Source organism: Nestor notabilis, unplaced genomic scaffold, assembly GCF_000696875.1.
Source record: "Nestor notabilis isolate BGI_N333 unplaced genomic scaffold, ASM69687v1 scaffold35262, whole genome shotgun sequence".
Lineage (NCBI taxonomy): Eukaryota > Metazoa > Chordata > Aves > Psittaciformes > Psittacidae > Nestor > Nestor notabilis.
Genome location: NW_009919403.1, coordinates 21,163 through 35,588, shown reverse-complemented (window position 1 = coordinate 35,588; position 14,426 = coordinate 21,163). Strand labels below are relative to the sequence as shown.

At 39.2% G+C, this 14,426-nt stretch overlaps 1 protein-coding gene across 1 annotated transcript in view; it reads right to left on the bottom strand.

The window, feature by feature from the left end:
- Positions 1–1,725: 1,725 nt before the first annotated feature.
- The window catches only part of LOC104402337 (contactin-6-like), a gene marked incomplete at both ends in the record, with an annotated part of 33,213 nt that continues 20,512 nt past the window's right edge, over positions 1,726–14,426 (bottom strand). Inside the window, 9 exon segments of the mRNA XM_010010201.1 lie at positions 1,726–1,912; positions 2,847–2,962; positions 3,506–3,737; positions 6,417–6,484; positions 9,917–10,066; positions 10,176–10,231; positions 10,233–10,323; positions 11,161–11,278; positions 11,617–11,792. Coding sequence (XP_010008503.1) covers positions 1,726–1,912; positions 2,847–2,962; positions 3,506–3,737; positions 6,417–6,484; positions 9,917–10,066; positions 10,176–10,231; positions 10,233–10,323; positions 11,161–11,278; positions 11,617–11,792 — 1,194 coding nt within the window.

Below are 14,426 nucleotides of genomic sequence, written 5' to 3'. Positions count from 1 at the left end.
GCCCTTGTCCTCCTGGGGGACTTCAACCATCTTGTTATCTGCTGGAGGGATGGGACGGCCCAGCACAAGCAATCCAGGAGGTTCCTCGATTGCATGGAGACAAGGAGAGGTGCCATGCTTGACCTCGTGCTCACCAACAGGGAAGGACTGGTTGGGAATGTGACGCTCCAGGACAGCCTTGGCTGTAGCAACCATGCGATGGTTGAGTTTGAGATCCTCAGGACAATGAGAAGAGCATGCAGCAAGCTCACTGCCCTGGACTTCAAGAGAGCAGACTTTGGCCTCTTCAGGAACCTGCTTAGTAAGGTTCCATGGGATATAGTTCTAGAAGGCTGGCGGGGCCAAGACTGCTGGTTGATATTCAAGGATCACCTGCTACAGGCGCAGAAGCGTTGTGTCCCGACTATAAGGAAGTGCGGCAGGAGGGCCGGGAGACCTCCATGGATGGATAAGGAACTGCTGAGGAAACTTAGAGGGAAAGAAGAAGCTTACAGAAGGTGGAAGTGAGGACAGGCAGCCTGGGAAGATTACAGGAACATTGTCTGGGAAGCCAGGGATCAGGTCAGGAAAGCTAAGGCCCAGTTAGAATTAAATCTGGCAAGGGATGTGAAAGATAACAGGAAAGGCTTCTATAGGTATGTAGCAAATAAAAGACAGACTAGGGACAATGTGGGCCCTCTCCAGAAGCTATTGGGAGAACTGGCTACCCTGGATTTGGAGAAGGCTGAGGTTCTTAATGACTTCTTTGTCTCTGTCTTCACTAGCAAATGCTCAGACCACACCACCCAAGTCTTGGAAGGCCAACGCAGGGACTGTGAGAATGAAAACCTTAGGCCCACTGTAGGAGAGGATCAGGTTCAAGACCACCTATCCCCAGACAGAGTTCCGTACTCTCCAGCCTATCACTGACATAAATCAGTGAACATTTACTTCACAGGTACAAACCTGCAGGATGGTGCTCAGTGCTTCCTTATTACCTTGGAGGATAGCCACAAGAAAGCACTGAAGGTGCTTCTCTCAAAAAAAGAAAAAAATAGCATATGTCTTTGCTTCTACAATTCCAGAAGAATTAAAAAAATTATGACCAAATAGTATTTATGTGAATGTACCCATATGCCCCCATATATATTTCACAGTTTAAAGGTCTCAAAAAAGCACTGTATTTGGAGCATTCAACAGTTTCCTTTAAAGAAACAAACCCATATTCCCAATAGCCAAATCTATTGTTTGACCCATGGAACATCTTTCTTTTATTGACTCTACATACCTTTTTAAATCTCCTGAAAGAAAGTGGCATGCTGTTGCACTGCAAAAGAAAAACCTTCCTAATGGTTATTATACTGTATGAACAGAAACACTGGTGTTATCTAATTTTGTAGGTGTACAGAATCATTTTAACATATAAATAGAATAAGGTAAATGAAATATCCTGATTTAAATTGATGAGCATTTTGGCTTCCATTGAGGCAGACCTGAAGCTAAATATTTATTAATATCTTAAATACCAGAGTCTGAGTAAACTTGATGGTGACCACAAAAATATTATCAGGTAAGAATTAGAGAAGTTTCTTAGTCACAGATTTTGTTGCTTAATTTTATGAAGAAATTTGGGATACAATTTTCTTTGATATTGCAACATTTAGCAGAGAAGGGTCACAGAAAGCTGAAATGTCACTATCACATTTGGGAGTTGGCAACATTTATTGTACTAAATTGAATACTCACGTGATTTTTCAGTGGTGACATTTACCGGGGTGCTAGAGGGCCCTGTCCCTGCAGTGTTGTAAGCTCAAACTGTTGCAAAATAGACTGTGTTAGCTTTTAGTCCTGTGATATTTTTGGCTGTTACATTCTCACTGACTCTAACTTTACCAGCTGTGCTTTCTTTGGCATCATTGGTCCAATATAAAACCTGAAAAGCAAGAACAAAGAACAGCGAATTCATTGTTTTCCATCAATTACAGATTTGTCTGGGAAGCAGACATGCTGACAATGAAGATTTCAAGGAATACAGGATTTTTTTTGTATTCAAAGCTAGCAGGAAATAAAACCAAGTGTGAATAGTTACACAGAAGAAATATAATTTCAAAGACTGAATGCCAATTAAGGAAATAAATGAAATCCTTAACTTTATAGATGTCTAAAAAGAAACCTTTGATAAGGTGAGAAAATTTAAAAGCTTGTTTGGTTTTATGGTTTGAATGCATTTGAAGAAAACTTCAAAAGATACAAAGAAACATTAATCTCAGTCATCTAAGAGATCTTTTTAATTATTTTGTGTCCTGCCTCTGGTTTTGATTCAGGGACAGCTGTTTATACCTGGTGGGGTTTTTTACCTATGAGTAATTGATTTAGCAATGTTTGTGTATAGTACATGACTCCTATTATCTTCATTTATACATTTATAATGACATGACAGAATTTAAAGTATTTCGGATTTGTTTTACTATTGGTTTATCCTATCTACAAAAAACCCTACTGCATAACTAAAACACACAGGAATTATATCTGAGGTTACTTCTAAGTACCCCTGTCATTAATATAAAAATGTGCTCCGCCTTTGTCTGCTGGAGGCACCTCTGGAATCAAGCATGTGTTCTTTTTTAGTAGCCATCATACATGATTAATCTTGAGATTTTAATATACATTACAAAAAGCCCAGGACAGAGGTGCAGTCCTGGTCTGTAAATGTTTGTGAATATCTAAGGTGAAATGTTGCTATTAAGGCTCATGTGAAGAGCTCCATTGTCTGTTGATTTGGAAACAAGGGAGGAAAAACCAGGATACAAATGTGGCCATGAAAGGGATATCTATCTGTAAGGTGTCAGACACCAGCACTGGCTCACCTCATAGCCCAGCACCCTGCCCATGTGCCTGTTCTAAGCAATGGGCTGCCAGGAGACCTCCACCTCTGCCACTGAAACACTCCGTGCTGAAGCCCCTGCTGGTGCTAGCTGTGGCTCTGGGTGATGAGAGAAAACACAGCTGGTGGAACATTTATGTTATGTCAGGAACTGTGGGAGATTCAAGAAAAGAGGAAAAGATTCTGGGGGAAGCAGCTTCTAGAGGCTCAGGAAACCCAGTGTGAGCTGCTAGCTTTACTACCCATTTATTGTGGAGTATGAGCAAAACCTGTTTTCAAAATTGGTCATTACCCATAAGACGGGAAATATTTTCAGACTACTCAGTTGCAGTGAGTAGCTTGAAAAGCTAGACCCTCTGAAAGCTACGCTTTTGAATGTCGCTCAGCTTTTGAATGTCAATTCCCAGCTCACTCAGTGGGAGCTTCCTGGGGACAAAAAAGTTAAAACATGGTGTTGGATGTTGAAAATTTGCGATGTTGAAAATTTGCCCCTTGATTTTTATTTTTTGTTTACTTCCATTTTCCATCTTCTGTCATCTGCCTTGAGCAGGCTGCTTAATATCCCTGTGAAGATCTGTCTGATCACATCTGGGACCTGTTGAATGCTACACAACCATCGCTAATAAGAGTGACATGCATTACCATCTTCTGAGTAGATGATGGATATGGAGCTCAGAGTCCCTTCTCCTTCACTGTTGTAGACACCAAGTTTCACTTCAAAAGGAGAGAGAGGTGTAATGCATTCATTCCTATAAACATACTTGCTTGCTTCCACTGAACCCACCACTGCTTTTGCCCACATTGCTGAGCCAAGAGGACGAAACATAATGATGTATCCAAAACCTTCCCCATTTTGTAGCTCTTCTGGAACTGGCTGAAGTGACAAGGCAGTCAGTCAATAAGTATTTGCAAGTATACACTGTTTTAATTGAATCTTCATTCTCTGACTATATTTTGGAAGTATTGATTTAGTTGACTGTGCCTTAGAGAAGATAATAATGTTTGCTCCATCAGTCAATGTAATATTGAAATAAAAATCAAAATAATAAATCTATTGAGGCAATCAATTTAGAAACAAAAAAGCTGATCAGCACCATTAAAATTATTCTCTTTCAGGCATAGTTTTCAAAATTAAAAGCATTTTACTCAGTACAGGTTGTAGCTGACTTTTTTTTCCCCCAAGGGATATAGGAATGCTAATTTTAAATAAATGATTTTTAAAGAAAAAATAAGAGTTGGCAAAGGATCAAACGTATACACACAACAGTGGTCAGCTGTGTAACTGCCTGCATGTGAGTGCAGCACTTACATATTTTTTTTTAGTCTGAAGTGCAAGAAGATATTCTTACTTAAGTTTGTTTAGACCAGAAATGTTATTGCAAGTCAACATGGCAAAATTAATGTTTCTATTAATAAAATCTCATATCAAGATATGTATTAATGACTCATACTGAACAGGCAATTACATCAACACTGTATCCAGCATGAAATTTTTTGTTTTCATGGGATAAAAATACTTCCCTATTGGCTTCTCAAAGCAAAAGAACATTTATGAAACAAGAAAAGATCAGTAGTACATGGAGGAAGGAAATATTTCTCAAGAAAAGTTCATTTAGTTTAGATCTTCACATCAGAGTAAGGTGCATGAAAAAGCGGATATAAAAAATGGCACAAAAAGAGGGAGAAAAACACAGAGGCAGAAGCGCAGATCCTGTGATCCCTTCTGGCTCCAGTCTCCTCTCCTGCAGAGCCACTCCTGGGAGTGGGGATCACTGATGGTGTGAGACCATGGGAGAGAAAAAAAAAAATCAGGAAGTACATCAGAAGATTTCAGGGTACTTATTTTATTATTTTCTTCAACAATTCCTTCTAATAGTAAGCCTGACCTGGCATAAATAACAAATGTGTCTTTCCTTAGCTGTTTTGCAAACATTAATTCCTCAATATGCCCCCTTCTATCTCTTTTCCAGTCCTGAGAGAGTTAAACGTGAGGAATGATGGTTCACTGGGGATTTATAAGAGTTCAAGCTACTTTCTGGAGCATTTAATTTGTTTTTGAGGCTTCTGTGACCTCAGATTTAATCAAGATGTTTAGTGAGTTCATCACAGAAAGATGGAGAGCTGTGTTCAGTATTGTTAGCTTGGCATAATTAGTATTTCTTCCGGCTATTTTTCAGGACACACTATGGAGTCCAACAGGATAATTTGATTGAAATGTCTCAGGTTGTTTTCAATTTTCATGTTCTTCTGCTACCAAAGAGTAGATGAGTAGAGGAGAAAATAAAGCAAAAGAGTGAAGGATACTATGGAGGAAAACTTAGTTCAGTAAAGGTGAAGTTTCACTCTGTTTGGAGCATGGACAGTGGGAAGCATTGGCAATAGTATTTATCTAGTGGGGATACTTTTTTTTCTCTGTTCTTTATCCTGTCACTTCCCTTCCTCCCCCAAAAGGCTGGTTAAATGGCATAGGTTTTTAGCATACAGGAGAACACAGGGAACTCACTCAGCTGATGAATAACATCACTTTTAGTTTAATTTAGTGCCTTTTCCTTTCCTTCAATACATAAGCCTGGTTGTTTCTTTGGAAAAATAATGAAGTTGAGAGAGAGAGAGTAGACTGCTTTTCTTGCTTAAGCTGACCTAGAAGTCTTTTTCTCTTTCTGAACAGAGGGCGTCTTGTGCATCCTTTGAGACAGATACATGTAATAGTAAGATATGTGGCCAGGCTGCCTGGCTCCTTCCCTCCAGGCTGGGTGCTGCTAACAGCATGAAGTAGCTCCTATTTTAGTTAGATGTCCTCAAAGCCAGCAGAGAGAGTTAATTAGGTGAATCACATTAACTTCGTGTATACTTTTCAGGGGTAATAAAAAAACAGACGGTAGGAGATGTGTTTTGGGGAGTTTTTCCATAGGGCCTTGAGTCCTGACTAAGCGTTTGCCCCATCCCTTCACGGGCTTTGCAAGAGGCTGCCTGCCTTCATCAGGATGCCTTCAGGGAGGCTACTGGGAGGCTGGAGAAGGGGGGTTCCTTCCCACAACACTTACTTTCTACTCTCTGGAATGACCTGTGTTCACCCATTGCAACTTATAGCATGGTATTAACTGTTCTAAAAATGTATATTCTCTCCTCTCACTGGAGTGCTCGAGAATTAAAGGGCTCATCTCCTTTAACGCATAATAGGATATGTCTTGTCGGCATAGTGTTCCAGAATGAAAAACATGTAAACAAAAGTATGAAAAATGTTAATGCAGAAAATGGCCAAGCAGATTAGTGTGTTAAGCACCTCCTGTACAATGAAGATAAGAGGGTTATATAGACTTCTAAACGTCTTTATAACATGCCTCTTAAACTGTTTATTTTTATAAATTGTTCAGTATAACACAGAAAACTTGCTGTATATCTTACAGGCTGTTTTCTCTTCAGATGCAGAATGAAATCCAGGCTCAGCCCAAGCCAATGACCCAAAGCCTTTGGATTTCGGCAGGGCTGTGATTTCACCCATGGGCCCTTCCCCCTATAGAGAAGGACTTAGATTAATTGAACTAACAATTACCTCCCATGTGATGATCAGCTCAGAACAGCCTCCTCCTCCTCCGCTGTTTGTTGGTGCTACAACAGGAACTGGAGAAGAAAATACGTTGGTTCTTGCAGCTAGCCACAACTACTGCTATGGGTCTTGTCAACTGGATGCTAAGAGCTTTGCCTAGCTCACATGCAGCTATTCTGCCTTTCAACACGTAGAACAGGTACTATACTGTATAACAGTACATTTTAAATGAACTGAAATCATGTTTACACACTTCCAAGTTTATAAGGCTGAAGCCACAGATGTATTTGATACATGAGTTCCCTGGTTCAAAAAATTAATTAAAGAAGCTACTAGCATCAAGTATCTGACATTATTATGCCTCATCAACTAATTGGCAAAATGATGTTCCATTCAGACTGTAGCTGCAACACTACTGATTTACTAATTATGCATTTGTTCAGTAAACATGTTGTTGGAACAATATATTAATATTTTTTTTTAATTGGCTGTATGCTTTTCTTAGGAAATTCAAAACTTGTAGTTTGCTTTTCTCCTTCTCCAAGACTGCAAGTGCCCAAAAGTTCATTGATTAGAGCTTGATTTCCCCAGCACTGCCCAAGGTCTATGGCGCATTGGGTACAAGGCTGAGGTCAGGCAACATGCTAGTGTCCCAGGCTGAAGGGGCTTCTCATCATTCAAATGACTCTTGGCAGAGACAAAGAAAATAGTAGCATTTCTTGCCTTTTGCTTTATATTTCCATAAACATGCTGACTGAGCAGGAACCCCTATAAGAGGTCATTTATAGTCTTCTGCATCTCCAAATCCTTGGTACTATTTTTAGAAATTTCAGGATTGTCTTATTGTTCCCTTCATTCAGCTCTCACTGTCTGAAAATTGGATGTGTGGAGATAGGGCTGAAGACAGGGTAGAAATTGGTGTGATGGTTTCATCTTGGAAGCTTGTTCAAAGATTTTGCAAGTTTTACAATGTCCGCCTGTCCTTCCCCATTCATCCACCTTGCATTAGCCTAGCTGCAGGAGTGTCAATAAAGGCAATAGCCCTTTCAGTTCATGGAATTTATGTCAACCACTATAAGTTCTAGATTGCAGTATACGTATATGTCTTCATCTGATTTCATCCTCTCTAGAAATGTAGAAATTTCACAATTATTTTGTTGTGTAGTCATAAAAGTGAGTGCAGGTGCAAACAGACTAGGCTATTTTGGAGAGTTCTGCATAAGTATTCCATTTTGCCACTCACAATCAGTCTCACACACATCAGAGATAAATAAGACTGAAAGAACCATGTTAAAGGAAAAAAATGCCAAAACAGACCTTCAATCTAGTGTTTCACTGTTTCATGAACCAGTTGATGCTCAATTAGTTCATGTGTTAAATGTGTTTAGTACTTACCACATTTGCATTGGGAAAAAATTAGTACTACTGCTCAGCAGAGCCTCAACTGGGTCATAGTTGAGAAACAGATGAAAATTTACAGCTGAGTGCATTAACAGAGGCTCAATTAATTCTCAGCTCCATTTTAATGAAATGAACAGTGGCTCATTTGCATCCACAAATCTACTAATGCTCAGATTTTAGCTGGCTAAATAGCTATTATAACAGCAAAGTTCAAATTCACCCTTTCACAGCCAGACTTTTGCTGTCCACACTGATTAAAACAACAACCAAAGAAAAGATGTTACTTCTGCCACTGCAGAACAACGTTTTGAGACAGATTTAGAGCAGTGCAGGGGTTAAGCAACTGAAACCTGGAGTCCGTCTATTCCTTTTGTTAAGCTTCAGACAATGCTACACTTATGCTATTGCTGTGATAAATAATATTAATTTTATTGTTTCTTTTTCTTACTAGGCCTAGCCTTATGAATCTTTCTAACAGTAAAAAACCCACTCCCACTTTAAAAGATGAAAGCTTTTACTGACTATATAGGTGGTTTTGAACATCACTTTACAAAGCCCCACAGTGGCAACAGCAAGAAAGACCTTCTGGAGTAATTTTGACTTCTTGATCAATCATGAAATTCAGCACTTATATCTGTGATACTCTGCTGGGAAATTTAGAAAATCTGGACTCTTCCTGTCTCCAGCTTTTCTTTAGCCTTCCCTTTTCACATTGCTCTTTACTCTTTGCATGTGAATGTTTCCTAGTGTTTTCCTGCTGGAGGAAGGGGTCATGTACCACTAAGGCATGCATCCCAGAGACACGCAAGCCCAGGCAGGATCAGTGCATCTTTCCATAACAGAGGATCTCAAGCTGTTCCCTTCACTTGGGAGCAGCCTGCAATCTGCTTTACTACCACACCAGCCAGGCAGTTCTTACTGCTGATAAGATTCACTTGGTGTCTCTCTGCAACTGGAAAGCTGGCAAAAATCTATTAAGATTGGTGTTCTAACAATAAAATAGTTTTTTCTGGCATTACCATGCAGTATAAGTTTTTGCTTCAACAACAGGAAAAAGAATTTGTTAAATTTAAATCAACTGATTTAATACATTTTGAAGTAACTCTGCCTTGGGAAAAATACTGTAGGTATTCTGAGAAAAAAATGGATCCCCCTTTCTAAGGATATATGTGTTTCTACTGTAAAATGTACAATACTTTATTTTGAGTTCTGTCTTGAAATGCAGCTTGTCAAACTTCAGAGCTTGGCAAATGAGATAAACAGAGAAGAGAAAGTGGATTGTAAAAGCTGTTTCCATTTTACTGCTTTCTGTCCTATAAGTACTGATTTTATAGGTAGGAGCGAGTTGATAAGTAGAGGGCTGGGAAAAACATAAAACAAACCAAAGGTTTGGACTTCAAATAAATTGTACCAAACTGAGCAGGTCAAAGGACTGACAGTCTCGGTCATCCAAGAATGAGTCTTCTTCCTATGAGGTTCCAAGTTCCAGAGATAGACGTGTAAAGGTTAGACAGACAGAAAGGATCCTGCCCTGGAGACAGTGGAAGTTATTAGTTTCACTGGGGTTTGGATGCTGTAATTTATTTCCTCCAGTTAAAGCCAATATCCTGTCCCTACTGATGCTCAGGTATCAAACATCCTCTGCAGCAAAGGCTTTACATGTTTGTGCTAGGATATGCCAGAGAGCTGGCTTTATCATTTTCTATGCAAGTTCCTGAGCAGGGTATAAAAGCAGTTATAATTGGAAGAAAACAAATGTTGCTTCCCCATTGCTTGAAGGAATTATTGTGTACAGGCATGTGGATTAGATATATTTTGGGACATAACGAAAGGAAGAAGCATGGGGCAACTCCAGCCTTTATTGGTGACCCAAAAGATCTTCAAACCAGAGAGCAAAGCATATGGTACCACAATCATGTCCAAGCATCTCTTGCATTGGTGGTGCAGGTCTGCTGTCATGAAGCCATAGCAGCCACAGAATTAAAATGCCAGACACATATGTAAGTAACCCTGTAGGAGTGAGTGGCTCTGCTGCAGTAAATTCTCACACCCTGGAGGAGCCAACGTGTCTGCATGGAAAAAACTGACAGAAACTGGGGACTTACCTGCTGATTTAGTTTCCAGTACAGCTGATGATCTGCTTGGCTCCTCAATTCCAATACTGTTGCTGGCAACCACATGAAACTTGTACTCAACCCAAGGGCTTAATTCAACCACTGTTGCCTTGTGAGTCTTACCACTAATGACTTCAGGAACTAAAGGCAAAATAAATATGTTGGTGACTATGTATTTTTGAAATAATTAATGATATATGCAAGTTAATGTTATATGAAAAAAACTGAAAACAACTCTCAAATTGCTCACCTGTTGAAACTACCTGCCATCCAACTGAGAAAGGAGTCCTCATCTGAACACTGTAGACTATTACTATCTATTCCAGACTTCCAGGATAACACAGCAGTAGTGCTAGAAATATGTTCAACTTTAACATCTTCTGGTGGACCTGCGGAGCCTAATATGATTACCATTTTAAGATAAATAGAAGATTTGCTGCTGGAATGTGTTGGGCAATTCTTACTTTCTCAAGTCAGTGAAATTATTAATGAAGCTGCAGTTTCGTAACAACAGCACAATGTGTAAATGATGGCTTCATGCCTGTATTAAATTTTTCTAATTAACGAGGGGGTTTGAGTCAGGAAAATGTATGTCTTTATGTCACTAAAGGGAATGATTTTTTTTCTGACAAAGTTACTCAATGTGCCTTTTCCTGAGCCATCCAACATTTTCAGAATTCCTATTGCATCTAATCAAAACTGAGGTTTAGAAAGAATGCAAGGTGGGACATTATGCAGATTTCTGATTTCTGCTAGGATTTAGGGGATCTGCTTCCATCACAGCATTTCTCTTGCTGCTGGCAGCAACAGAAGATTAGTTAGTTGACCATGGAGAATTTTTCATACTATCTCCAAACAGGAAAGGGAAGCAGTTCTCTTGCTTGTTTTTTTCCCAGCCTGCACAGTGACCCTGAGATGACAAGTAAGGAGCAAAAGACAGCAGTCTGCTGAAAGTAGAGGACTTCCCCATGCCCTACCATATTGACCTGTGTGGCCAGAAGAGTTTACCTTCCGAAGATGCCACGGGAAAATTGCACAGATCTCCCTGGATTAGCTGCATGCTAGATCATGCTGGCCACAATCTCAATCCGATTCTGGGGCCAAAAGTACAATATATATAGCATTTCACTATTGAAATGTTGAACTGATATCCTAGGAATCATTTAAACAACAGCTGACAATAAGAATTTCTAATTCCTCCAGAAGATATATGAGTTTACATTTAACAGACATACTTCTTACAATTATATCTATTGTTGCAGATTGACTGTCTAAAGTTGTTTGTACCATGCACACATATTTCCCAGAATGATGTAGCTGAATATTTCTTATCATCAAATCCCTAACAGATTCCTGGAAATACAAAAAAAGTAAACTAATCACTCACAACATGGTTTCCATACAGGACATTTTTATAAATTGCTCCATATTAATAAAAAATTCAGCTTTTAAATTAAAATATTCATAGCTATCATCAGTTTCTTTCACGTGGACATTTTTATTATGGCTTCACAAATAACTCAAGGGCCTTTATGAAATTTAAGAAAGAAAAATAAATGGCTGCAGCTCTTATAAAGAAACAGTGATTCACCATGCATATAAATAGCGATGAAAGTATTATGATAAATATTTGTCGTCTAAAGACTGTGGCAAAAAATTTCATTAAGCACTAAGGAGTTTAAGAAACCTACTCTTCCAATTCTTTCAAAATGATGCAGTCCTCTATTAAAATCAATTCTACTGCCATTGAATGACCATATGAACACCACATCAACAGAGGGGTCATGAGACACCTGGCGTGGAAGGACTACGTTTTCTCCAACTGTTACATCTGTACTAGAAGGTGGAATAATAATGAGAGTCCTTTCTGCAGAGACAAAAAACCAAATCCTTTTTATTAAAATGCATATAAAAATAGTAGACCTTGAATGAGTTTTGTACCATTTGTGAAACGATTTAAAATTGGCCAAAATGTTCCATAATAAAGAAAATTATTTCTAATATGGTGATGATTTCAGAACACTTACCTGCGTGTAGCCTATTACTTTTCCAGTGTCAATGCATTGAGCACACTGTGTGCCTCTCAGAGAGAGCAGATGTCACAGGCAACCTGCTAAATTAGTCATGTGTTACTTTGTAAAGCCTATAGTCAACAGATATGATTTCAGCTGAAAAAGTGCAGACTTCATTACCAAGACTGTTGAAAATATTCCCTCGGTTCTTCAAACTTGAAAATCGCTCCTTACAGGAAACTGCAGCAACAGCAAAATCACTGTTCATCTCTGCTTACTTTATACATTGAGATCCTTAATCTATATTAATGCTAGTGGTAGTTTACTGCACAATGCTGTTTACGTTACAGCTTCAGAGAAGATATCTTCACAGACAGAAAAACTATTTATGTAATCTCTTTTAACCCCTTACACTGAGAAACGAAATTTCAGCTCTTACTAAGGGAAGCAGTAGCTCACTGAAGGGGAAAGAAATAGGTTTATACAGCTTCACTTTTCTTGAAATGACTGGCAGACGGATTAGAGATAACAACCACTTTGTTGTAAGCAATTCCCTTGAATAACGCTTTTGTGCATGAAAGTGTTACAAAATAGTGAGAATTGAAGACACATCTATAAAATGAGAGCAGTATCCATTCAACAATATTAATATGTTCTGAAAACAATGTGAGAGGAGGAGAAGAAAATTTGCATGAACTGTATTAGCTCAGCATTCTGGCTTAACCCTGTGTTAGAGTGTACTTGAAAATTCAGGATTTTGGTTTTACCAAGGCCTTGATTCCAAAGGAATGATGCGTGTTAGGGCATCCAACCCCTTACATTCAAATACATCTTCATTCAGGCTGTCACCATCATTGCAGTAACTGATTAGTAAGTAGGTACAGACAGGCAATATGGGCTGAAACTTGAACGGCTTCATCCCAGCATCTGAACTGCACTTGGTGAGTGACTGCTATGGTACTGGTCAAGTAGAAACAAGGTAGAACATTGCATTTTCTGCTAACCTTTTAAAATAAAACTAGATCTCACTGGTTTCAGTGGTACACTTTCTGTAGGCATCAAGTAACTTTTTCCAATGAAAACAAAGAAATAACTTGGCTGCATTTTGGTTTTATAAACAGTTTCAGTGGGTTTTTTTCTGGGTATCATTAAATATCAGATTCTCATTGAGTTAGAGCTCAGACATGGAACATGATGTCTCAGATTTCTCTGTGTACTCTTTTCTTCACAGCTATGTATAACTATCATTGTGGCAGCTCCACCAGTTCATCTGAAGTCAAGGACTGCAAAAACATGAAGGCCTCAGATGACTGTCTACAAGGTACTCGATTATTAGGTTAAAGAAATCTGTTCCTTTCCCTGGAAGCAGTGTGTCAGATGCAATAAATTCCAGATGATTCAAGGGCCAAATTCTTTGTTGGCACAACTACACTGATTTCAGCAAACACTGTCAAAGAACTTGGCTCCATAAATCTCAAATGAAGTAATTCTATTGTGAAATACAGGTAACTTTTATAGAATAATTTTGAGAACTACAGAGAACCTCCACAAAGTTTTCTTTTCTTGTTTTTCCTCCTGTAGTTCTTATTCTCCCAGCTGATATAGAACTGCACGAATAACACTTTGAGGACAGAAATTCTATTACTTGCAATAATGCGATATATGTTAAAAATGTTAAAAAGAAATAATACCCTGCTATATGTTAATAATTGGAAAATTGCATTCATGATAGCTGAAACTTCACTTTGCCACTAGCAGGTGGAAAGGCATATTCTTCTGGTTTGATATGGCTCTCCAAGCTCAGCAACTCTTTCTCCAAAGTCATCCTGCAAGACTCTCTCCTACCTTAAACCTATAAACTGCATTCATCTCCACACTGAGCTTTTAAAGCCAACAGAATATGGCATAAAAGAAGCAAAAGTCTTCCCCTAAATACCACGATTGACCTCAAAGTGGAAATTCTACATTGCTCTGAATGTTTATGACACACTTTCTCGCAGGGTTTTGTCTGCTCGCTCCTTAGCTGTTCAGGAGAGATGTCTCAACACATACTCTCTCATAAATGATGCAAAAGGTTATGCCTGATTCACTAGGGGGTGTCAAAGGCTCTGGCAAGTTAGCCTGGGCTGTCCCCAATCTCTTGTAGGCCCTGGGTCTGACCTTTGCAGTGAAGCTGGGAGAACCAGGAGGTAGAAACTGGTCCTCTGAAATCACTGCAAGGGTCTCCTCCACAGCTCCTGTCTCATGTAGAATGTAACTGCCCTGGGAATGGACAGGATTGGCCCTAATGAGACTCGTTTACCATCATAGAATCATAGAATCATAGAATAGTTAGGGTTGGAAAGGACCTTAAGATCATCTAGTTCCAACCCCCCTGCCATGAGCAGGGACACCACACACTAAACTATGTCTCCCAAGGCTCTGTCCAGCCTGGCCTTGAACACTGCCAGTGATGGCCCATTCACAACTTCCTTGGGCAACCCATTCCA